General features: G+C 45.4%; 2 protein-coding genes across 2 annotated transcripts in view; one reads left to right on the forward strand and one right to left on the reverse strand.

Moving 5' to 3' along the window:
• The first annotated feature begins 567 nt into the window (after positions 1 to 567).
• HSP90AA1 (heat shock protein 90 alpha family class A member 1) lies at positions 568 to 7743 on the forward strand. The gene is made up of 11 exons (XM_063159940.1): positions 568 to 726; positions 2390 to 2548; positions 2642 to 3008; positions 3475 to 3608; positions 4065 to 4373; positions 4898 to 5063; positions 5314 to 5504; positions 5621 to 5768; positions 6115 to 6383; positions 6504 to 6837; positions 6999 to 7743. Exons 2-11 carry the CDS (start codon positions 2390 to 2392, stop codon positions 7106 to 7108), a joined length of 2187 nt encoding a protein of 728 aa, XP_063016010.1. The 5' UTR covers positions 568 to 726; the 3' UTR covers positions 7109 to 7743.
• A 10033-nt stretch (positions 7744 to 17776) lies between these two features.
• Positions 17777 to 25604, reverse strand: part of DYNC1H1 (dynein cytoplasmic 1 heavy chain 1) — a 44491-nt gene continuing 36663 nt past the window's right edge. The window contains exons 64-78 of the mRNA XM_063159941.1: positions 25411 to 25486; positions 24253 to 24413; positions 23918 to 24029; positions 23776 to 23836; positions 23295 to 23418; positions 22851 to 22964; positions 22396 to 22566; positions 22032 to 22249; positions 21737 to 21840; positions 21150 to 21361; positions 20542 to 20695; positions 19611 to 19753; positions 19051 to 19219; positions 18565 to 18692; positions 17777 to 18156 (exon numbers count right to left, since the gene is read on the reverse strand). Coding sequence (XP_063016011.1) covers positions 18028 to 18156; positions 18565 to 18692; positions 19051 to 19219; positions 19611 to 19753; positions 20542 to 20695; positions 21150 to 21361; positions 21737 to 21840; positions 22032 to 22249; positions 22396 to 22566; positions 22851 to 22964; positions 23295 to 23418; positions 23776 to 23836; positions 23918 to 24029; positions 24253 to 24413; positions 25411 to 25486 — 2076 coding nt within the window. The 3' untranslated portion in view covers positions 17777 to 18027. The remainder of the gene's footprint in view (positions 18157 to 18564; positions 18693 to 19050; positions 19220 to 19610; positions 19754 to 20541; positions 20696 to 21149; positions 21362 to 21736; positions 21841 to 22031; positions 22250 to 22395; positions 22567 to 22850; positions 22965 to 23294; positions 23419 to 23775; positions 23837 to 23917; positions 24030 to 24252; positions 24414 to 25410; positions 25487 to 25604) is intronic.

Below are 25604 nucleotides of genomic sequence, written 5' to 3' on the forward strand. Positions count from 1 at the left end.
ACCCCCGCGCTCCCGCACAGCCGCACGCCGGCGCACCGGCCGCGCAGCGGAGACAGGGGTTCAGCACGGGGATACAGAGGGTGACAGCCACCCCGCACCCCAGCCCCGCGCCGTTCCCGGCAGGAGTGAGGGGGCACCCCGAGTTTTCCAGGCCTTCCCTGCCGCTCCGCGGGGGCGGGGGGAGAATGGGGTAGGATTGGGGGGGGGAGAGACCCCGGCCCCGGCCCCGCCCCCTTCTAGGACGTTCGGAGCGGGGCTCGGCAGCGAGTGACGTCATCTAGCACACGCCACAGCCCCGGGCCCCGCCCCTTCGGCGCCGCCCCGCGCGGCTCCCGCGCACGAGCCCGCCTCCTCCCTGCTTCCCCCTCCCCCCGGAGTCCCGGCCGGGCCAATCGCTGGGGGCGCAGCGGGGCGGGGCGCGGGGAGCGCGCGCGCTCGCGCCCATTCAGCCGCCGGCCCCGCGGCGCCTGTCGCGGACGGCTGCGATTGGCTGCGAGCGGCACGGCCCCGCCCCTCGGGCGGCTTGTTCCGCCCCCGCCTCGCGGCCCCCTCCCCGCACCCCCCCGCGCCGGCGGTGAAGGTTCCCGATGGTTCTGGAAGGAGGCGGGTCCCGCCGTATATAAATCGGGCGGGCTGTGGGGAGCGCGCATTAGAGAGGCTACAGCGGAGCGAGCGGGCTGTGTCACAGCGTCAGTGCGGAGAGCAGCGCCCCGTCCCCCTGCCAAGGTGAGCGGTGGGGGCAGCAGCTGGCACTCGCCGGTGGTGGATCGGCGCACGGAGCGTTTTCCGTCCGAACCCCGGGGTCCGGTGGCTGGGATGCGGGGCTCGTGTGCGGAGTTGCGTGGGTGGTGGGGGTGGGGTGTGCTGTAGGAGCCGCGTGGCGCTGATCGTGCTTTCCTCTGTGCTTCTGTAGATCCTGGGAAAGGTGATTGGAGCTTATAGTCTGGGTAGAGGTGAAAAAAAGATTTAAGTTGGCGGTTTTGAACCCAGCTTACTAAATTTACATTCTTGTAAGAATGGCGGCGGAGGTGGGGAAAGCGAGCCGCTCCTTGGGGGGTGCCGGTATGGCAGCGGAGCGGCGGGCGCAGAGGGCGGTCAGGGAAGGCTCTGTTCGTGTCCCGGGCTGCGGCTGCAGCGCCCCCTCCGCCTCGCAGCGTGCGCGGGAGGGCTGTGGGAGGCTGACCCGAGCACGCCTCGGTGCGGAGGTACCGGGTGGCCGGAGAGGTCCGCTCTCAATGAATGGGCCCCCAGCCATGAGAGTGCAAGATGGAGGAGCGGGGGTGGGAGAAGCGCCGGACCGGGAAAGCGGCGGGGGCGAGAGGGGGAAGGAGCGGGGGGGGGAACCGGGTCGGGAGCAAGAGAAAAGGAGTGGCGGAGATGGGGGAGAAATAGGCGGCATAAGTAGAAAGAACAGGGTATTGCGGGCAGAAGGAATGGGGGTTAGAGGAAAGGAGCAGAGTGCCAGGAGGGAAGGGAGCGGCGGGGGGGAGGAGAGAGTGGGGGCGGCAGGAAGGAAGGAGCGGGAGAAAAGCGGGGGATGGAGGAGGGAAAGAAAAGGGGGGGATGGGGAGAAAGCGGCGTGAGGGGACCGGCGGGCAGGGGATGGGGCCAGGAGCGGGTTCGGGGGCTGCAGCGCTCTGGGGGGGGGGGGGGGGGGGTGGGGAATGCGCGGGCGGGAGGCGGGGGCAGCCGGGGAAGGCTCTGGCAGTTTCTAGAAGGTCTCGCGGTGCCGGCGGGCGCCGCCAGGGGGCGCTGCTCGGCCGCTCCGCCCGCGGGTTCGGGGCGCGGTCCCGCGCGGGCGGGGGGGGCCGGGGCCGCGCTCGGGGCGCTCCGCTCGGCGCCATCGCGGCGGGGCCGCGCTCGGACGCTGCTCGGCCGGGTGAAGGTCTGGCTCCCGAACGGGGGCGGCCGGGCAGCTACAGCCGGGGAAGGACGAGTATTCATTAATGCAAATGTTCTATCTAAGTTAGAGGTGGGGATAGCTGTGTATGCAAAGTAGTCAAGGGACGCGGCTAAGAAAAGAATAATTCAAGTAAAGATTTTAGGTGCTTGTGTGAAACGGGAAAATAAAGGTCGTATATCAATCCGTAAACTAAGGGAGGTGAGTGGAGTAGTCCTGTCTTACCTTAGGTGCTGCAGAGTAAAATCAGTGTAATGCAAGTCTATTGTAAAAATTTTGTTATCTATTTCCCGCATTTTTTAAAACTTCTGAATAGTTACTCTCCGTAAATAAGGTCTGGGAAGGGCTTTGTCGTGTGTGTGTTACTCTGGTGCCGAAACCACGTGGTTAAAAAACTTGATCTCAGAATGCCGTTGTCTCTGCCTGTAAGAGGCTATGTTAGGTAAGCTGTTCTGGATGGAATTTCAGCTCCTCCCTCTCCTTTCACAGATGCCGGAAGCTGTGCAAACTCAGGACCAACCAATGGAGGAGGAGGTGGAGACCTTTGCCTTTCAGGCTGAGATTGCTCAGTTGATGTCTCTGATCATCAACACTTTCTACTCCAATAAGGAAATCTTTCTCCGTGAGCTGATCTCCAACTCCTCAGATGTAAGTACCAAAAGTAGTCTGGTTAATTTTGGCAATTACTGAAATTATCTAGGAATAGTCAGAGAATGTTAAAGTGTGTCTCTTCTCTTGCAGGCTTTGGATAAGATCAGGTATGAAAGCTTGACTGACCCAAGCAAGCTGGATTCTGGGAAAGAGCTGAAAATTAACCTGATTCCAAACAAGCACGATCGCACTCTAACCATTGTGGATACTGGCATTGGCATGACCAAAGCTGACCTGGTCAACAACCTCGGTACCATTGCCAAGTCTGGCACCAAGGCTTTCATGGAAGCCCTGCAGGCAGGGGCTGATATCTCCATGATTGGCCAGTTTGGTGTTGGCTTCTACTCCGCCTACCTGGTTGCTGAGAAGGTGACAGTGATCACCAAGCACAACGATGATGAGCAGTATGCTTGGGAGTCCTCAGCTGGAGGGTCCTTCACTGTCAGACTGGATAATGGTGAGTGTTCAGTGTTCCTGCTCAGTGACATCTCTTAAAGATGTTTGGCAACAGTGCATTGCCAAACTGACTTGAAAAAGACACAAAATAAATTATTACAAAAAATGTGTTACATCAAACATAGGTCCAGGTCATATCTTGTAATTTCAGTTGGCATGATTTCATATGTATGGGATGCCCAGGTAAATGGTGCATTAAGCTTTCAAAGTTTACACATGGAAAAGTATTTGTTGGAAAACAACTTTGTATGCAGAGTCTTTAAAGACTATGATCTGGATAGTAGACCTCTTCTGAAGCTTCTTTGAAGTATATGTAGTGAACTTGAGAAAGCATAACCTAGGCTGTTCTATACACAGAAGCTTCATTTTGCTAAGGTGAAAAATTGATTGCGGAGTGTGGTTTTTAAAGAGTTAATAATGGAATCTGCTCTTCTACAGCAAGGTAAAACATGTAAATTCTGTTCTAGGTGAACCTCTGGGCCGTGGAACCAAAGTCATCCTGCATCTCAAGGAAGATCAGACTGAGTACCTGGAGGAGCGGCGGATCAAGGAGATCGTGAAGAAGCACTCCCAGTTCATTGGCTACCCCATCACACTCTTTGTATGTACCCTGCTGGAAATGCTAAATAAGTATTATCACTTTCACAAGTGGGAGTTCATGTAAGAAGGAATAGTCAATCTTCCTTTGGTTAGTTTCAGTTCTTTCAGATATTGCACTCTGGGGAAATGTAGTCCTGTTACTTAAAATTGTATTTCACAGGACTATGTTAAAAAACCCAATGTTTTCCAATCCAATAGTATTTGTTTCCATACAGTTAGCCTAGATGTATTGTTAGGAGCCATTTAGTGTAATGAAACTGAGCAGTAAGAACTTGGCTCATGGCACATGGAAACACCCGCTTGTGTCGGCACCCAGAATGAGAGTCCTTGGAGTGTGGGAGGGAGAGCTTGACTCCATGTTCTTGGAGTCTGCTGGCTTGGTGAGGCTGCAAGGGGTGCTTGGAACTGTTACTGAATTTACAGCTTCTGCAATTCAAGTACTGATACTGTTTTGTAGGTGGAGAAGGAGCGTGATAAGGAGGTGAGTGATGATGAAGCTGAGGAAAAGGAAGAGGAAAAAGAAGATAAGGAGGAAAAGACAGAGGACAAACCAGAGATTGAGGATGTTGGTTCTGATGAAGAAGAAGAGAAGAAGGATGGAGATAAGAAGAAGAAGAAGAAGATTAAGGAGAAGTACATTGATCAGGAGGAGCTCAACAAGACCAAGCCCATTTGGACCAGGAATCCAGATGACATAACCAATGAGGAATATGGAGAATTCTACAAGAGTCTGACTAACGACTGGGAAGACCACCTGGCTGTCAAAGTAAGTTTTTCTCTTGAGACACAGCTACAGTTGCTGTATCTGTAGATACATAAACTATAACACACAGCACTGAAGCTGTTGCTTAACAGCTTCAACCGATCCATTATGCATTGGTGTTGATAATCTGAATTAATTCTGCAGTCAGGGAGTACAGGTGCTTTCCCAGTTAATAGTTTAGTCACCATGTCTAATTGAATTTCAGACTAGGTTACATATAAATAAAAAAGCTAATTATGTTAGTAGTATGTTATTTGAAAAGGTATTTGCCTTTTGTTTAATGCTAAGTGTCATAAGAACACATTTGCTTTCTAAATCTCAGTATGCTGTATAAGGAGCTGAGTGTGTTCTGAATTGGTCATAATGTAACACTAATTGAGTGTGTCTGAGGACAGGCTGTTCCTCACCAGTGTCTCAGCTGCTCTGTAATCTGATCTCCAGTGTGTTGCAGTTTGTGTTCTGCATTTGAAGAGCTTTTAAGTGGAACCAGGCAAACTGACTAAAATTATCATCTTATTTTCTCACAGCACTTCTCTGTGGAAGGGCAGCTGGAATTCAGGGCTCTCCTGTTTGTCCCACGGCGTGCACCCTTCGATCTGTTTGAAAACAGGAAGAAGAAGAACAACATCAAACTGTATGTGCGCAGAGTTTTCATCATGGACAACTGTGAGGAGCTGATCCCTGAATATCTGAGTGAGTATAATTCTGGGGAAAGTGTTCCCTGAAAAGTTAGAAGAACTGCTTAGCTGTTCCGTAGTTTACTTTTGGAAGGGGGAAAATTTAGTTCCAAACAGCTGTTGAGCAGTTAAAAGTACTGCTTAATTCATATTTACTGGAGTTCTATGGAAACAAATGGGTGCTTTGTAATGGGCAGAGGCACATGCATGTAGAGTGACTGGTAATGTTTGTTTGAGACTAACAAAGGTAATTGTGTTGTTTGCAGATTTCATGAGAGGTGTGGTAGACTCTGAGGATTTGCCTCTGAATATTTCCCGTGAAATGCTGCAACAGAGCAAGATCCTGAAAGTGATCCGGAAGAACTTGGTGAAGAAGTGCTTGGAGCTTTTCACTGAGCTGGCTGAAGACAAGGAGAACTACAAGAAGTTCTATGAGCAGTTCTCCAAGAACATCAAGGTTTGTAGTCTTTCTGCTGAGCACTGCTGATGTTGGCAGTTGCAGATTGGTGACTGTGGCAGTTCAGTATTTACCTGAAGGAATCACTAAGTGAATTTTCTTCTTGCTTTTTGTAGCTGGGCATCCACGAGGACTCGCAGAACCGCAAGAAGCTCTCAGAATTGCTGAGGTACTACACATCTGCCTCTGGTGATGAGATGGTTTCCCTGAAGGATTACTGCACTCGGATGAAGGAGAACCAGAAACATGTCTACTACATTACTGGTGAGTTGGGACCTGAAATGGTCAGGCCAGCATTGTGTGTAGGTTTGCCTTCTGGGGGTTTTATAAATCATGTTACTGGGTTCTCAGTTACCTTGCTTGGCAGGAATGGGAAGCATTTTTTACCTGTAAAAAATTTATTTCAGGAAATAAAAATCTGCTTTCAAGTCAGTTAAGAGTATTAAATACTGGAGTGTCAGTTTAAACTGCTTGAGTGTCTTTGGGGCTGTTGGTGCTGTTTTTCCCTTGTGCTTGGGCCATGAAGCACCACAGCTGTTGCATAGGCTCTGCAGAAACTGAACAAGCTGCTGTTAGTGCTGAGGTTCATCTGTGGTGGTGTTTGTTGCAGGTGAAACAAAGGATCAGGTGGCCAACTCTGCTTTTGTGGAGCGTCTCCGCAAACATGGGCTGGAGGTGATCTACATGATCGAGCCCATTGATGAATACTGTGTGCAGCAGCTGAAGGAATTTGAAGGCAAGACCCTGGTTTCTGTCACAAAAGAGGGTCTGGAGCTTCCAGAAGATGAGGAGGAGAAAAAGAAACAGGAGGAGAAGAAAGCAAAGTTTGAAAATCTTTGCAAGATAATGAAAGATATCCTTGAAAAGAAAGTAGAAAAGGTAAAAATAGTTCTTAGTTTACTTGTGTGTAAAAGTCAATGTAAAATGAATTTAGGGTAAATCAGTTGTACTTGTTGAAATGCTTAAATTGCAAACCTGTGCTTTGTATTCCCCGTGCAGGTTGTTGTGTCCAATCGTTTAGTTACTTCTCCATGCTGCATTGTAACAAGCACGTATGGCTGGACTGCCAACATGGAGAGGATCATGAAAGCCCAGGCATTAAGGGACAACTCCACAATGGGATACATGGCAGCAAAGAAACACCTGGAGATTAATCCTGACCATTCCATCATTGAAACACTGAGGCAGAAAGCAGAGGCTGATAAGAATGACAAGTCTGTGAAGGATCTTGTCATCTTGCTGTACGAGACAGCGCTGCTGTCCTCTGGCTTCAGCCTAGAAGACCCTCAGACACATGCCAACCGCATCTATAGAATGATCAAACTTGGCCTGGGTAAGTTAACAAATGTGTCCTGGCTCCTGTGAGCTCAGGGTGTATTGTCTTGGTCCTGCTTGGTAGTGTGGAAATTGAACCCTCAGGTGCTTGAAAGTACTGTGGAGATGAAAGGTTTGGGTTGTGCTGTGAGCATTAATGGGTGTGTGTTTCCTGCACAGGCATCGATGAAGATGACACTGCTGCAGAGGAAGCCAGTCCAGCTGTCACTGAGGAGATGCCTCCTCTCGAAGGAGATGATGACACATCACGCATGGAGGAGGTGGATTAAACGAGTTTACAGGAACTCATGAATGTTTCCTTGGCTAATATGAATAAGTTATATTTTGTATATTATGAATGTTACCTGCCAAAAAAAATCTTTGACACTTTGTCTGCATTCCCTCTTTATATTTATTTTCGAAGATGTTATACCTTTATTTTTGTTACATTGCTTTTTCAGCTGATGTGAGATAAAAATGCCATTGAGGGAATATTTTCTTTAACACTGTACAACCCTAAACAGGCAAGTAAGGAGTAGTTATTTTTGTCTGTATTAGCTGGTTGCAGGTGGCAGGGTTTTTGACTTATTCTTAATTGCCAGAAATGTGGAAAGAAGTAACGAAGATGGGAAGACATCAGGGTGTTCAAGTTTGTTTAGTGTTACACAGCTCTTCAATTCTTAAGTGTCTAACATACAGTACCTAGTAACTAGGTATCTAGGAGAGCTGAATCTCTTGGGGAAGCTTTAATCCTTCTGCTCCTAACAAGGTCTTGATGTTTAAAGTTGTTTTTTATACTGTTCAAGGATTCTGGATTGCACTCTACCATAGAATAGAATCCACTGTAAATCTCTATTGTGACTTATGCAACTCTGCATGTACAGTTCAAACCTAGAACTGTAAGAATAAAAGTGTTAAGAATTGAGCTGTGTCTCTGACTTGTCTTTTCACACTGAAACCAAACTGCCCTGCCCATGCCCACGTGGGTTGCTGTTCTGGATCCTGAGCTCCAGCTGCTGCCCTCAGCATACAATGAATGGGGTGTGCTTGGTGATCCCCCTGCAACGCCAGTGCCACACCAGAGGGGTAAGGGTCTCTGGAAGAGTGATCTGCTCCAAGTTGGGGTAGAATTTACATGGATGGTTCAGCAATTGTTCCTGAAGTCTCTGGTGAATGGAGCTGCAATCTTGTTCCATGGTGCTGCTGGGAGGTGATGAAGAACTTTCACCTGAGAAGTTGCCAGTACCATCACAGAGCTTGCCAGGGAATGAGGTGGTTGTGCTGCATTCTGTGTTCCTTGGCATTTGTCGTGGGAGTAGCAAACAGAAATTTGTAGGCAGCTCCATTCAGCAGTTGGGCCTTGGTGCCTCTTGGGTGCCCTTTTGGTGACTTAGGGCAGTTTTTATTTGGTACAGTGTCTTAAATTCAGTTAACCAGTTTGGGAGGAGGAGGGGTTTAAGGGCAGGTTCTGACCAACTCACCCTGCTGGATTCCTGTGTCCATTTGTTCTGCTCCATGATACAGGAATTCCCAGTATAAATAATTCATATACATATTACAGTGTGTTGCTGTTGTTTTTGTAGTAAGGTGAAAAGAGGAGGTGGAGTTTCTGGTCCTAAGTGTATTTCACAGGTACCTAAACCTGGTTCCATGCAGACCAATTCAAAATTATGTCAGACAAGTTGTGGTTTGTAAAATGTTTTATGTCAATGCAGCCCTTGGTGGGGAGAGGCCGTTTGTGGGTGCACTGCAAGCTGAGGAATTCAAGCTTGTGTCTCCTATATGTCAGTTCAACAGACTGAGCTGGTCACAGGGCTCCAAATCTGAATCCTGTATCAAAGATGAGAAATAAGATGGGTATGAAAATCAACTGCTTCAGTGCTGCTTACACAACTGCTGAAGGCTGAATGTGTGTGACAAGTGGGGCCTTTGTTTTTCATGCCTCACATTCTGTATCATGACATGAAATGTTCAAAGTAATTTTAAATTATGGTACCTCATAAAAGTCTGCAGAAGGGACTGGTGCCTGCACACCAGTGGGAGCAGCACTGTCAAAGCCAGGACATCATTTCCTTGGGCAGTGAGGCAGGAGCTGTGGTTCCTCCTGGGGACTGTGAGGTGTGCTGTGATCTCAGGTGTCCTGTGTCTCACAGGAGCTGTTTGCTCAGCCTGGCTGAGGTGTCCCTGTGTTCAATTCCACCCCTCGCAGTGATGGTTGTACTGCTGCTGTAATAACAACCGTGGCATCGAGCCAGATGCAGAAAGGGAGTTACAGTTGCTAATGTGTGCACCATTATTGATTTCCAGTTTGGTGTGTGGGTGACAGAAGCAATAATCAGAAGGAAAAGGTTTCCTTCTGTGATGTTCTGTCTTGGAGATTATCAGAAGAGCAGACTTCAGCAAGCTTTAGTTACTGCCTCAAGACCTGTATCAAAAAATAGTATTCAATAGTATCAAACCTAAGGGAGATTCTAAGGTATGTGTGACTTGTGACTAAAATCTATTCTATGAGATCTTGTGTAAAAAATGGTGAAAGCGTCTTCCAATTAGTAACACTGGGATTTAAAATTTACATAATGCTAAAGACTTTTCCCCTTGGCCAGTGATGGCACAAGTCTTAACCTCTCTTGAAAACTGATTTATCTCTAAGAGAATAATTCAGGCGAAACTTGCCTGTTGTCTCCGGTATTTCTTGCCCTGAGAACGTGTTGGGTGTTTTTGAATAATTCCCTGCATTACGCAGTGCAGCCAGAGCATAAGAAACCTGGACTCAAGGGAAATCAGAGTTTGTGTGGCTGGCACAAGGCCTGTGCAGGACCAAGAGTGATGAGGAGTGGCAGAACACTGGGAAATGGTGGGAATGAACCCTGGAGCAAACTTGCTGCACCCCTGGGACCCTCGGGCCACCTCGTTCCCACAGGGCTCAGCAATGGCATCCCCTGTGTGCCTGGGAGAGGGACACCCAGATCCCCCTTGGAATGCTCCGTGTGGCTGTCACTGCTGCCTGGCCCTGCCCGGAAAGGCTCCGGGGTGCTGTGGGGGTTGTGCTCTCTCTCCATTGCAATCACCATTTCACCTGCAGCCCCTCGCAGACCAAGCAGCCCATGGAGCTCAGACCTTGCTGCTAACAAGAATCTGTAGCTAATTTTGGGCAGCTTTTGTGGGAGTAACGAGTCCCAGCCCTGTGTTTGGGTGGGGCAGGATGGTCATTTGTGCTCATTGAGCTCAGCTGGAGCTGCAGGCGCTAACACTAAGTGAGCCTCCTCAGCTCCCGCTTCAGCGGTGGGAGGTGCTGCGGGGTGGTGAGTGAGGTTCTGGGTTGCTATGTTTTGAAAATGGTTGGAGATTCTGAGGAGAAGGAGTGTAATCATCAGATGGTTTTAGTCTGGGTGGAGAAGGTAAGGAGATGGAAAGGCAGGGAAGAAAAGAGCTGTAAGCAGCAGGGTCTAGATCAGCTGGAGGCAGAAATGGGTGAAGGTTTGTGAGCTGCTCCTGGTACAGCTGCTGTCACTGTCACCCCCACTGGGACTTGTTCCTGGTGCCTTTTCAGAGCAACAACCCACTGCTGGCTTTAGAGTGAGATGTTTGTTTTGCTGAGGTTTTTATACACTAGTATTTTCTGCCCTGTGCAAGAAAGCCAGCTAGGATAAAGACAATGGCAAGAAAAGGAATTTGATTTGGAAAAAAAAGTAAAGATAGTTCCTCATTTCTTATAAAAAGAACAAGAAAGGGAATGGAGATGTAGCTTTTAAAGGGTGAAATCAGATCTGCTTCTTTGTGAAAAACAGACCTGATCCATAGCTCTTTGGTAACTCTGAAAAAATACTGTTCTGGTATTTAAGAACAGTAAAATTGCTATGCTGGATTGTAAATGATAAGGAAGATGCTCAGAAAGTTTTGTGTGTCCAGCTACAACTGTCCCTCTGCTCTAGGGGAGATCATCTGCTCCAGTAAATAATAGAATAAACATCTCTGGTCATCCTGGCTGCCTCTGGAAGGAACTGGGGGTGCAGAGGGGGCTCCCCTTCCCTGCTGGCTCTTGCCTGAGGGTCCTGTGAGGGAAATGGGGCTCCAGAAAATAAACTGGTGAGAGCAGAGGGGAAGCATCACATCCCTGGCCATGAGGCCTTGCAAACTGGGCATGTGTGCTTTTAAATATACATATACATGTATATATAATATATATGTGTGTATTTTATATGCACATGGGAAATGCAGCGACAAGGAGTGCAGGCCCCACAGAGGCAGCGCTGGAGCCTTGCAGCCGCACAAAGGATTTTCATTCACGGAACGGTTTCCCTGCCGAGTTTTGCTGCCCGGTTCCGCGTTCGGCAGGAGCAGCTCCAGGTGCGGGAGGCTGAGCGGGGCCCGTGTGAGGGCGCAGGGCCCGGCCCATAAAGCGGCAGCGCGGGAGGCGCCGGGGCCGCCATGGCCTCGGCTGGGAGGAGAGCGCGGCGGCGGAGGCGGCGGGAGGGTGGGCAGGACACGGAGGGAAAGGGAGCCCCTGGGACGGAGCCCCGAGCGGGGAAGGGGATGTGGGAGTGCACAGGGACTGAATTTTGGCTGTGGGGACCTGGAACAGGCTGATGGCACAGCTTTGCCTTTATCCCTCTCTAGTCTGGTTGGGTGTCTTCAGCACAAATACCTCTTTAAGGATTCAGAAAACTTGCAGTGCTTAAAAGAAAAGGAAAGAAACCTCTATGGTCTGGTATAAGCTTCTATAAAAAATCATATTTTCCTCATGAATGAAGTCTTCTTGTGGTAGAAGACAGTGGCTGCTTCTAATTTATTTTTAAACAGAAGCTGCCTTTGATTATGTGAAGGACTGATCAGCTTTTCTACCATAAAGGGAGTAGCCATGTCTGGGCATTTTATCTCAGAGAAGGTTTTCTCTAATGTGCTCTCCTACCCTCTGTTTCAGTCGATGCTCAGGAAAAGGAGGATTCTGTTAAAAGCCCAGACTGTGTGGAAAGACTGGCACGAAAATACATGGTAACTTTTAAATTTGCTACTTTCTTTACCTGCCTGGTAAAAGACAATTCAGAAAGTGTTTGTTGGTTTGCCCTTGGCCTGATGGTGCAGCTGCCTCGGCTGGAAAAGATTGCATGAAGAACAGGGATGGATGAATTAATTTAAATGGGAGGGATGGAGGTAATTCCTCCTCTTCGGTGCTACCCTCTGGGGATGAGGGGAGCTCTTTGTTTGTAAGGTCTCTTTCTATGCAAGAGCTTTAGAAAAAATGAGGGTGTTATCAGTCATTCATCTGCAGTTACATTTCTGAGCTGTAGGGTTACCAAATGCAAAGAAACAAACAGAACCACAGTGCAAACTAAAAAATGTTTTGTAAAGTTACTCACAAGACTGGAGTAACCATTGTTAGCAAGTGCAAGGCATGCTCTGGGCTGCTTCCCTTTGTGGTTTTGGGGTGAGGAGTGATGAGAGAGGCTTCTGTTTTCCTCTTATGTTTCACTTGCACAACCCAACCAGCACCACAACTGTGGGATATTTGGGAAGCTCTGGAGAAACTCAGCACCTACAGCTGGTACCAGAACTTAAGCTTCAGCCTGAAGCTGCATAACTTCTACTTTGAGTGGAATTTCTTTCCTTTCCTCCTCTGCAGCAGAAGTGCACGGTGGAGTCAAGCACAGAGTCTGAGTCTGAATGCAGGGCAGAGGTAAGGACTGACTCTGCAGTGTCTGATGGTGATGTGATTCCCTGATGTGCACCCAACCCTTCCTTCAGCCTCAATAGGGAGCCTCCAAGGCATGTTGTGGGGTTGTTGATTTTGTGCCTGGAAAAAACCCAAAACAACCCCAAACCCAATACTCCCCTTTCCATCAGGCTCTTTCTAACAACTGTTACTAGCTTTATAAAAGTTAATTCTATGGGGATGAGGCAGGAGAGAGAGTGTTTTAGGCAGACACATGCTAAGAAATGCTGACCTGAGCTGTTCCTGGTGGTTAACTTTCAGCAGCTCTGGTCCAGTGGGATTTCTGCAGCTCTGGGTAGAGAACCTCTGCCTTCTGACTGTCCCTTTTGGAGGATGTTAAGATCAGCTCTGTAGCTGTGGCAGTTAGTTATGGAAATTGCTAACTTATTAAACATTGTTCTGCCAAACCAGTGTGTTTAGTGCTGATGAAAAAAGACCTGATGCTGAAGTGGAGAACAAAATACTTAATTTGTGGGTAAAACTCTTTGGAATTGATGCTCACTGCTGGTGCATGAATCACTGTGCTTTGCGACCTGGAGAAACTGCCTGCCACCACTTCACCTTCCAGACAGGTCAGGGCAAGGCTGGAGTTGTCTGCTCTCCCGTGAGAACCAGGCTGGGAGTGCAGCTGTGTGGTGGCTGGGCAGGGTGGAAGGGGGGCTGGCACAGTCCCAGCCTGAACAGAGCTGGCTGCTCTCACTGAGGCTGCTGAGGAAGGGCCCAGGACTGGGGCATTTCTGTGCTCTTTGGGGAAGCAGAACTTTGTGGGAGTGTCTCTGTCCTTGAAGCAGCACAAGAATACAAGGTCACAAATGGGCTTCAGCTCCTCTGATAAAGCCTTTGGTTTCTTGTTGAGCCCAGATTCCTGAGCCCTGCTTTGTCTCAGCTGTGCTCAGTTCTCCCTCTTCCCACTGGAAGCAGCACAGCACTGACTGGTGGGGCTTTCTCTGAACACCTGTGGTGGATCCTTTTCAAGAACTTTCCCACTTTCCTTGCTGTTAACTTCCTTTCCTTTGTGAGACTTGGTACCTGGGGTTTGCTTTCTAAAGGGAGTCTCCCTACACGGCTTTTTTTTTTATTAATTAAAAGGCCCAGACTCTAAGCACTATTTCAGGATTTCAAATCATCCCCATGTGAAAGAACAAAAAGGGACTTGAGTGGAAAGGAAGGTCTCTAAACTGTATCCTGACTGCTATTATTTAAGTGCTGGTTTGGTTTATTTTTCTGGTGGCATGTAATTACTCATTGTTCTCCTGAGTGCAATGCTTTAAGTGCACAAAGACTTACCCTAGCTCTATTTTAGGTTAACTTTACCAAGCTTTTAAAAGTTAGACTGAGACACACTTTTTATTCTTTTAGCAAAGTGATAATCTGCCTTCCTCCTCTCTAAGATTTCCACCTACTCTGTTTTTCATTAGGTAACTTAAGGGAAAGTGCCTTATAAACCCATGTTAACTTCTCTTAAATAGGCTGTGCCTACCCCACTTGCTGGAGGACCCAAGAGAGCAAAGGAATCCAGGGGACTACAAGTAGGTTTTGGGTATTACACAGTCCTTGGTGTAGCATCCAAAAACTAAAACAGAGGTGGGGAGTGTGTGGATAAACAGAAAAGTTTCCACAGTAAGTCTTTGACTTAGGTTGGAAGGGATTTTAAACTCCATTGTATATTGCATTTTGTTTGGTTTGGCTTTTTTTTAGGGACAAATAATCATCCACCATGTTTAGAGATGTTTATTTTAGTTTTCAGATCCTTATGATGGTGATTCAGAAGATGCATCTGTTCACACTGACTGCTCTATGAAAGATGCACCATGGATGAACAGTGCCTCACAAGCAGTGCCTCTGGAGGATGCTGCTACTTCAGAAGATGAAGAATCCTTCCCTAATCCTCCAAATGTCAGAGAAATCCAGGCAGTAAACGACTGCAGAGCAGCCCTGGAGCCTCCTGGCCCGGAGCAGGATCTGTGGCCATCACCGGAGCCGCCTGCAGGCACAGAAGCCTTTACACCCGACCGCGCCCCACCGAGGGCTGTTAACCCTTCAGCCCCCGCGGAGCTCCCTGCAGCCCCGGCTGGCCCTGCTCCACAGCCCCTGCCCGCAGCTCACTGTGATGGCACAACGGCCAAGCAGCCCACGATTAAAAGAAAACACGGGATTCCTGCCACAGAGAGTGCTAGTGAAAAACTAAAGAGAAAGAAATTCCGTGCAACTTAACCTAAGGGGTGAATAAATCATTGGACAGACTGTTCTGAAAATGAAGGATCATTCTGGTAGAAATTTCTTCTGCAGTGTGTACCTGAACTAGCCAGGCTGCCTCAGGCCTGTTACAAATGCACTGCACTGTACAGTAAGCTCTGAGATCCACCTGAAAAACCGAATCAAACAAGCTGTGTGACAATTCCAGTGGAAACTAGCAAAGGTACATCCACAGCGTGACAGACAAGCTCGGTGCCCAGGTCCTCTGGGAGCAGCAGCAGCCCCAGCTCCTGTGTGCAGTACCTGGAGGCAGCTGCTCGGTTTCAGTGTAATTTCACCAACACTGACAAGGGCTTGTGAGGAGGGAAAGAAGAATGACCCCTTGGCTGCAATTATCTTCCAGCAGCCATGGCTTGTCTGGCACCTGCTTCATGTCTTGTTTGGCTCCTGCTGTGTCTGACCTCCCTCGAGTGGTGAACGATACAGGCTTGACTCCCAACAGCTGAACTGCATCACGCTGAACTGACTGCAGCTACTGGCAACCCAGCATTTATTGTCTCCTTCAAAGGGGAGAAATTGTCTAGTTGCTGTTAGCACAGCTGCTCCTTCCTTGTTTGACCAATGTTTTGGGCAGTTTCTGCGTGGCTGCCAGAATAGTGTTTACAATGTGATGTGGAACACATGAGCTCAGAGCTGCTTAGTGAAAGCAATCATTCAGGAGCTGCAGGAATGGTGCCCACAGATAGGCGGCCAGTTAGGGAGCACATCTGTCTCTCTGATCTCCCTTTCCTGTATGGTAATTTCTTTAATCAGGTTTAGAATCTGGGTAGTCCATTTGTGTGGGAGGGAAACTACTAACTATCAAAGTATAATGGTAGCTTGAAAGATGTTAGTACCAGCAACTTGTGGAAGCACTTGTTTTGTACAACTGGCAGAGATTTTTTAGTTTTCAGTTTCTTTCATAGGATGGAAAGCCACTCAAAATGTTATTTAACTGCTAACATTGCACCCTTCCACCTGTGTATTTATTTTATTAAAGTAACTTTTCTTTCATCCTTATTATCTCAGCTGGAAATGGTTTTTAATCAGCTTGGAACATATGTGGTTAAACAGTAAGTTTCAGAGGCCTTTGCCCCAAGACAGAAGCTACTGTGGTTGCCCCTTGACTTGTCCAGAGGCAAAGACTGCTGCAGTGAAAACTGTGAAGTTAATTGAAAAAACCCCAAACAAACCAACAACCAACCACTTGTAGCTGTAGATTGGTGTGTACTGCAATTAGCCTACAGCTCTCTCTGGAAGGAAGATGTGCGAAAAGCTTAAGAATACAATATTGTGAGGCAGCCTCATTTTAAGTCCTAGCTATCAGACACCCTAGCTCTCAGCCCCATCAGCTGAGGCCAAATGAAACTGAAACCCCTGACTTTCAAACTGCAGCCAAAACCCCCAAACTCACCTAAAGAGGATTTCTTTAAAAGCAGCTGTTCCACACAGCATGGAAAAATCACAACAGGAGAGAAAGGGAGTGGAAAGGTAAGCCACATAGGACAGTATCTACTCATTGCAATATGTTTACTCAGTATGAAAATCCAGATGTGGATTAACTTGTGACCTGAAATTGTACCTTTTGTCAATTCAGGCCTAATGCAGAAGTTAACATAAAAGAGCAGAAGAGTTTGGGAAGCTCAAGCTCTAGGATCTCCCCATCAGTGTTTGCCAATAGGTGGAACTGGTTTGGGCAGAGTTTTAACAGTAGCTGTAAGTGGTACCACAGCCCAGGTCCATGAGCTGGGCACAAAGACCAGCTGCTGAAAGGAAGGTGCATGTTCAGTGGAGCTGCCAACAGCCAGCTCCTGATTTAAGCTAACACTTACTTACACTGCAGCTGGTACCCAGAGCATGCTGCTTTCTTTCTGTACAATGTAATTGAAACTATGCTGGAAGCAGTGATACCAGTTCCAACATATTCTGGTGCTGGAAAGCAAAGTCTCTCACAGAGGCTGAGACAAAGCAAAGGCATTATGGTTACAACTCATCTTGGATCATGATGCATGTAGTTCTCATCTCTGTTCCTCACAACTGGGTAAGAACTGCACACAGATTATTAAACTGCACGTGATTCACTGGTCTGGGATTCACACTTTGTAAAGTAACAAAACCAGGACAGTTTAATCTCAGGGATTAACTTTGCAAAACAGTATGGAGAGGGCAGACAGCAGAATTCTGTTTCAGTAAACAGCAAGCTCTGACCAAAACAAGTATGTGAGGCAGGCTGAGATAGCAATTTTTCTTCCCAGTCCAGGCTTGTACTATGGAACCCTTATCACAGAAAAATACTGGAGCTGATCAAAGTCACTGCTTTCATAGGAGCAACTGGGGAGGAAGGAGCTCCCAAGATTTCTGTTTTCAGATTAGAAAGCTGTGTACCCACATTCTTCATACACACCTTTGAACACTTGACTTCAGCCACTGTCAGAGAGGACAGTTGTGTTGAGAGGATGGTCAGAAAGGTAGAAATGCTGAGCCAACAAATTCAGGATCAGAAAAAGCAAGCAAATGCCCAAACCATTACAGCAACCCAAGCAAATAGCAGGAACTCTCAGCTTTCCTGCTTTAGTAATGGTTGGCCACATGTGAGAGTCTCAAATAATATTGTAACTCCTTGTGTAAGCAATTAATAGCCTCCTCTTGGGTTACTGAGACATAAATCTGGGGACATATTTCACCATAAAAGCAGTTTGAGAAAGAGGAAGCTCTGTGGTCAATAGGACAAGAAAGTTTAGCTCAGGATGCTCCAGCTTCTCAATGCACTGTAGCAGGTTACTTCAAGTCAGACCCAGTCCATTGCAATTAATTAATGCAATGGCCTGAACTGTCACAGCAGATGTCAGGTTTTGTGTATTACTGCACTACAGACTTACACTCCAAGGTTCCTGTTACTGCAGGTTAGCTTGAAGAGCAATTCATAGTTATTCTCTGAAAAGGTCATGGGTATAGGTTTTCCAGACAGAAATCATCACTAAGAATTAGATTAACAGAAATACATGCTCAAAAGTTTTGTTATATATTTTATTTAATATAACATAATCCATCAAATATCACATCTACCAATAACCCTCTAAAAACCTCATTCAATCTTCCTTCAAAGAAATCTCTCTGGCTTATCAGCTTCCCACTGCACCGTCACCCTTCCAGCCAACTTGACACAAATCCATCTGCTAACCTACCCTGATTACAAAAGTACAGGTGAGCACTACATAGAAGACTGACACTTACTACAGCATTAACCAGTGAAAATAGATTTGTTCACTCAGTGCAGAGAACTGCAACACCACGCTCGTAGAAGCTGCGGGGATCTTCCTTGGTGGCAATTTCAAAGTCAACGGTGAAAATCAGATCAGCACGAGTGAAGTTCAGATAAACTGGTAAAGTAACCTGGGGAAAAACAAGAACATAGGAGAGTTCTGTAAGACAGCTGAAGAGTGTCACAGGTTTCTCTAACACTATATGATACCAATGAGATGGCAATTCAGTCTCAGATAACTCAGTACTCAAAATATGAGGAAAAACCCCAAGACTTAATAAATTCACAGATGCTGCTATAGATACAAATTTGAGTTTTGTCTTGAACAGCATTTTTAGATGTCTCCCCTTTTTATCTGTCTACAAAGGAAAAACACAGTGAGCACTAGGTCTGTTTGCTGCTAGCCCTGAAATCAGATGCCAACTGACAAGAAGAGTAATTAGAGAACACCAATTTGATTTGTTGTGCCCGGTACAAGTATCCATAAAGCCTTAGGAAAGAATTGCTAGGGATATCTAAATGTTTCCATCAATACTTACAACATTTGCTTTTTTATCAGCGTTTGTCTGCTTGATCCAGCGGAGCTGTGTAATGGGCAGGACAGTTGAAATAGCATTTGAAAGTGACAGCTTGTTGTTACTGCACGTAGCTCCCTGGAGCTTCAGGCCTGCAAATTGCAATGCAGTTTAGAGTATAAGAGCTTTCATACATCCAAAGGCTGTCTCCTTCTGTATCATTTAAGGGCTAAGTCCACTAAATGAGAAGTATTTCATAATGCAAAATGAAAAGGTTGTAGGTGATACACTATGCAATACCACTTCAATATATACTGGCCCCAGTCTTGAGATTTATTAGCATTGGAAGTACTTCCCTAATAACTAATATCAAACTAATTTGAAAATACTTTCAGAAAGTGTGTAATAACTTTTTCAACAACAGCATCTTTTTCATTTGACACAGCCCATTTAATACAGAAGCTTCTGAAAACATTTCAGAGGAAGGTCCCTTCCTTCAGCTCAGTTTACCTGTGACTCCAAAGCTGCAGGCATCCAGGACTGCGTTCTGGGTGGTTGTAACATTGACCTCAAGACAGAGCTCTTCAAGGGACCAACTGTTTGCCTGGGCAACATATTGTCTTGTAGCAGTAATATATGCCTCTGGTACAAACAGGCCACCCAGGCACACATGGATGTTCTATTTAAGAAGAAAAAATACAGGGGGAAAAAAGTATTTCAGCTGCAGTATTAATTAATGACTATTATAAATCTATTTATAAGCAATCTCTTTACATTTAAATGTTCCTGCTACGACTGGAACACAGTGTAATTGTTAAGATGCTTTTTGCTCCAAGGCTTTGTCTCCCCCTGTCCCACAATACCAATGCTCCCTCTGATCTCTGTGCACAGTTACCCTGCTAAGCCTCATCGCGCTGTGATCAGGAGATGCTCAGCAGTATTTACAGACATTTCAGAGAACACTGACTCAAGTTTATTGACTGAGGGGCTATTTAGAAGTCCTGATGTGAATACTCCAGAAAGCAGTTACACAGCTCCACCAATAACCCTGAGAAGTCAGCACAAAGTACCTTCAGTTCTTTTGCTCCACCAGATGCAGCTGCCTGGGAAATATTCTGGAGCTGTTTAATGCGCTCACTGAAGTCAGACACCCACTGGATAACAGTCATACCAGCTGGCACCGTGTAATGAGACCAGCTACGAGGCAAAATACCTACAAAGATGTGACTAGAATTAAGTTTTGTTCATATACAGGTTGAAATTACACACTATATTAAAACTTTGAAGACCTGGACTGGAATATCAGCCTCTATTTTAAAAGGCCCTTCAGTAAGTGAAAACACTTTCAAAGATTACAGAGTAAATGGCCTCTAGGTCTGCTTTGTATTTAAAATGCCACCCACTTACAGATACCCCTCAAGAGCAGCTGCAGTTACACACAGCTTTTTACTGCAAGACCTAATCTTCAGCTCTGCATGAACGTTTAAGTTCTTTAGAAAAAGCTGAAGAGGTTGAGTATCTGTGTTTCAGAAAATGCTTTTGTTCAAATCACCATGCATTACAACATACAGCATGACTGTGAAAATTCCACATGTAGAATCTTTAAATAGAAATTCTGAGAGCTTGAATATTTTATAGGATCAATACTGCTTATATGGTGGTATAAATAGCTTTGTTCTGTCACAAGTCAGAAACTGGGAGAACATAGTAAGATTTCAGCCTAGAAATTAAGCTGCTAATATAAATTGTACAAAAAAGCCTAATATATTAAAGCTGGACTATTATTACTATTATCACCTAATTATTAGGCTATTATCAGCCTCAGCTTGGAATCTCATATCAAGCCAATGGGAATTTAATGCTCAAATTTAAGTATTACTTGTGTCAAATGACAAAATCTATCCACATTTTTCTACCATTTTCGGTTTTTTTAAGCTGCTGCCTCTTACAGAGTGCAAGCAGCAAAGAGAGCCCTGGAGGTGCTGGTTAGAACTGCCATACCTTTCACCAGCTCATTTATCAGTGTACGCAAATAGTTGGTTTGTTTCTTTTTCCCTTCACACACTTGAACCACGTCTGCCAGGTCCTGGCGAACATCCTGGAGCAGCTTAGCTCCCATTTTCACCTCTCTCTCAAAGAACCGGAACAGAGGATCCTGATGGTCAAAACATTCAAAGTAAGATGCAGATCAAAGGTCTTGCTGGAAAACTGCTATGAAAAACAATCCCCAAATTCTGAGTGGATGAAGAAGTAACACTCTGACTACAAGCACTGTGGTGCACAAAGTGATTACAGAAGTTGTTTGACAACCAACAATCTCCTCTCCCTTGGAGAAGGAAGAAAGTAGAAGTCACAGTTGAACAATTAATGCAGACTGCCTGGCTAGACTGTTTGCCATTCCATTTCTTCAAATGCTACCCAAAAGCCACAAACCAGGTTTTAGGAGCATTTCAAGAAACCTAGCAGGTCATTACATGGTTATGGCACTCAAAATCAGCATTGACACAGGTTCCATTGACCCCTCAGCAGTGTAGTTGGTACTTCCAAATCACAATGCACCTGAACTTGTGCTTTTTCTATGCCCCCATGAAATAAAACATAGTTCTTACTTTAATGTTTTCCACAGTCCGCTTCAGATGGTTTAGAGTTTGTGGGATAAGGTGAAGCCAGTTAGAGGCTGTGGTATGCAGTGTTCTCATCCAGGCTGGGCGTCCATCTGATGTAGAATCAGTTCTTGTCTTCTTCTCAGTTTCTGCATAAGCCAGATCATCCTCATCCTCCAGCATCTGCATCTTCAGCATTTTACTGATCATATCTATGCCTAAAACAGAAGATTTGCTGTTAGAGAAGCAGTGGCATCAAGGTTACAACCTAACCCATAGGTAAGAACCAGGACTTTCCATTATTTCTAGTCTAGACCTAAGACTCAGAACTGCCCAGCTGTAGGTGGCTCCACAAGCTTACAATAAAGCTTTCCAGAATCAAGACAAGAGCTTGCCATCTGGAAGACTAAATGGAACTGGCTTTTTTTGATTCACAGGCTCCTGGTCAGGTTTGGATTACTCAAAAACCAATTATGTTGAGGGAGAAGAAGTAAGCTATTGACTTTTTAGCAAAACTTGTATTTCTCTTCTGCTTTTTAGTTAATATGGTGGCTTGGTACTCTATGGAAGACACTGCTAAGTTCTGGATTTACCTTGTGTGGTGAGAAGAACTTTCTCTGCATTATTTGGCAGTCCCAGCCATGATGGTGTTTGTGTATCTGGGAGCATCTCAACCCACTGGACAAACTCTTCACGCCTGCAATGCAGAGTTTTAATATCCATTAAAGGGTTTTCTCTGCTAGAATGCCAAGGTAATGCTTTGCCTGAGACAGATGTTCACACAGCACAGAAATACAGGTTCTGTGCTTGGTGTTTTTCACCTTTATGTGCAGTTTTTTAATTAAAAAAAGTTTTACATAAGAGATCAGGATAAGAAAAAAATGATACCTGATTCCATCTGGCATCTGAATATCTTTGTGTCCATCAACCTTACAAGCCAGTTTGAATTCACTGTCAAAACTTAGGGTGGTGAACAGACGTTCCAAGAACGTGTTTAACAGACGCTGATCAAATTCGTTATCGATACGCCCTCCATAGATAGACTGGGCCATCAGTGTCTTCAGTGCAGACCAGGGGATCTTATCAGGGGAAATGTTCTGGCGACCCTATAATTAGCAGGAAACAATTGTTGAATCGCCAACAGGTTTTTTGTGCCTACTCATTTAACTTCCTTAATTTTTCCAGAACAGACTGTTTCAGTGAAGATCCAAAGTAATTTGTCATCTGTGCCTAAGCACACAACACTACTTGCCTTTGCTGTATCATCCAGCCAGGTATCCACTGTGTCACAGGCAGACCTCAGGTCAGACTCTCCAAACTCATACTTCTTGGACCAGCCCAAGGGAGCGTAGCGCAGGCGCTCTTGGATGATGGCATGGAACCAGGCAAGGAGGAAATACAAACGGGCACGCTCATTTGGAGACTAGAAGTGGGGAGAAAAAACCAACACAAAACCAAACAACTGTTACTCAAGTGAACTGACAAAGCCAAAGCCTGCTAAAAGACTAGAAAGTATCAGATTTAATGCTAGATCACCACTGAAACTGAATATATTCTACCAACAGAAAAAGCAACTACTACTTTGCTTGGGTGAGGAGAGAAAAAACACTTCAAGTACATCTTAATATCTCAGGTTTTATCATCTAAGGTAAGATTTCAACAAACATGTTCTTCAGTTAGTTTCATCAAGACAAACCACAGCCTCACCTTGCACATCCTAGAAACTGGAATGCTGCTGAAGGTCCTCAGCATGTTTGCCTTTACACCAGGAGGAGGCTCAAACACGAAGATCCGGCCAGCACGTAACAAATTCACTGGCACCTAGAGAAGATCAATAAGCTCAAATCCAGTTGCTTTAGCCTTCATTAAATTAAATCCCAGCAGAGTTTGCATTAGCTTCAAAACCTCATGGTGAGCACTAGAAGTACTGCCTTTCTTTTGGAGGTTAGGGGAAGCAGCAAAAGGAACAGTATCAAGTTTACAGCTACAGTTCAGTCATCAGAAAGCAAGGATAATAACTGCCCTGACAGGTGTGTATTTTCCTTCTTCTTTACTGCAGAAGGCAGTCATGAGAGAACCTTCCCTGGGGAGCACTCTTAGCTCTGCAAGCCAGTTACCCAGCAAGATAACCAAATTTTAAATCACTATTACCTTTGGATTAATCTCCATGGTAAGGAAGAGCCTGAAGCATGCATGGGGTTGCAGGGAATGCAGTTTCTTTTCTAGCTGCATGAGCCAGCCAGGAGCCAGGTGAACGTTCTTCAGCATTACCCATCTGTGAATTTTTGAAACAGAATAAGTGCTTTTTAGTGAACAGCTTATGGATCTTGCCTGTGATCATCACAAAGAGCAACAGAATGTATCAACGCTACAGATTTCCCTCCCTCTTAAACTTGCCTTCTACATAGAACCAGTTACTATGTACTGTAAATGAGTTAATTTTCTTGTTTTACATGTACAACCTACTTCTCCTGAAAATATTTAAACTGATGTGCTTACTATTACAAACTTAAATTCAAAAGATAGGCCTACTCTTTTGTTTTACTCACAGTTTTATCTCTTTAACCAATAAACTTCCCCCTTTTACCTTTCCACCAGGCAGCATTCTAGCTGAAAACAAAACAGAACTTACCTTCCAGATTTCACTGCTGTGTTTATTGCTTTATCTGCTTGGTTAAACCCTTCGGCAGAACCTGAAAGACAGAAGAGTTGCTAATCTCTTACTGCTAACAATTTCATTAATGCTTAGATGTTGAAACAAGGTATGCTCTTACCAATAGCAATAGAAGTAATCTGTGTATTCTGCTCAGCTGCAAGGTCTTCAACATGACCACTGGCATCATAACCAGGCACTGAACACATCAGCACAGGGGTATTTGGTTTCACCTGTGCTCCAAGAAATTGAAAAGGATATGAATCAATCACTAGACAAATATGAGAGTGCAGTAAGCTTAGTGTTTCTTCCCTCTGTACAACTAAAACTATTACGTTACTGTTCATTTTCCTTTAAAAAAACAATCCACTCATATCAGGGAAGAGAAAGTGGAAGAAATGTTCATGTGGAATTCATGCAAGGTGGCCCTAAGCATTTCAAATCCAAGCAGTTTACCTCTGTATCCACAATGTGTGTCAGATCCAAAGGCTGCTCCATAATGGACATGAAAGACTCTCCAAGATTTGTGGAAACAAAGGTATGTGCCATGGCCAACAAACGATCTGGACGGAAGGCCTGGATCAGAAGCAAGCGATGGATGGCCTGTCCAATGGGAGCTGGAAACAGGAGACAGGATTAGATGAACCCTCCTCTCTTCAATTCTCCATTCAATCTCTCCCCATCTTGTTCTGAAGACTACATATTTAGAAAGTTAATTATCCTTTTGGAAGATCTGATGCAACTTTTTAATTAAATGCTTATATTCTGTTTTCAATTCAACGACTGAAAAAACAATTAGCAGCTTCAGCTGGTTTTCAAAATCTACAGGCTAAAATTATTGACATGAGTGATTTTAATTTCCAGGGACAACAGATCTTTTCACATACTTTCACTCACAAAATGCTTGACTAGCATGGATAGGGTAGATAACCTAGAGCTGCTTCAGTTAATGCTCCAGCAGCTTCAATAAGCAGTTAGTAAAGAAGAGCTTAGAATCCTTAATTTATAAAGTGACAGGAATGAGCATGGAATGATCAAAGACAGCAACACTTGCTGAAGTTACCTTTCAGACAGGGGAGGAACTGAAGGGCAACAGTTACCCTCAAGTTCTCACTCTTGAAAAATTAGCACTGACAACTAATGTAGCAAGAGGTAACTTCATGCTTAGGTACAACTGCAGGTCTACTAGACCAGCCCTGTCCACAGAAGATCTGTGTCTCGGAGCTTTTTAGAGTATTGAGACATCTCCAGATTGGCAATGACTAAGGTTAATCCAAACTATTATGCAATCAAATGAGATTGTAGAATTATGTTTCATCCTCAGTGGAAGACCAGATCACAGGTTAAGGTGCAGCAACCAAGTGTAGTAACTACTGCTTAGAACAGTTTGGTTTAAAAAAATCCAGTGAAAACAAACAAACCTCCCAAAACCCCCCAAAACAACCCAGAACCAAACCCACTAGACTTGAGGTTCTTATACAATCCCAACCTTATGATTTTCTCAACCATTATAGTCCAAAATTAAATTCTACTTTAGAATCGCTTTTAAAATCATAGTAACTACTTAGATCAGTACAGTAGGCCTGATATGGACAATAGTGCACATTCACTTACTTGCAGGTTTTTCTTCAGTCCAGAGGTATGGTACAGTCTGCTCTGGGGAACTGCTGTCCAGCCAAATGCAGAATTGCTGTATTGAAAAAAAAATGCAAAAAACCTGAAGCTGACTTTCAAAATATCAGAAACATACAGCAAGTGTATGTAAAACTCCAATTACACTTTGCCTATTATCCTATCCTTAGATGTGC

The sequence above is a fragment of the Melospiza melodia genome, chromosome 6 (genome assembly GCF_035770615.1).
Source record: "Melospiza melodia melodia isolate bMelMel2 chromosome 6, bMelMel2.pri, whole genome shotgun sequence".
Lineage (NCBI taxonomy): Eukaryota > Metazoa > Chordata > Aves > Passeriformes > Passerellidae > Melospiza > Melospiza melodia.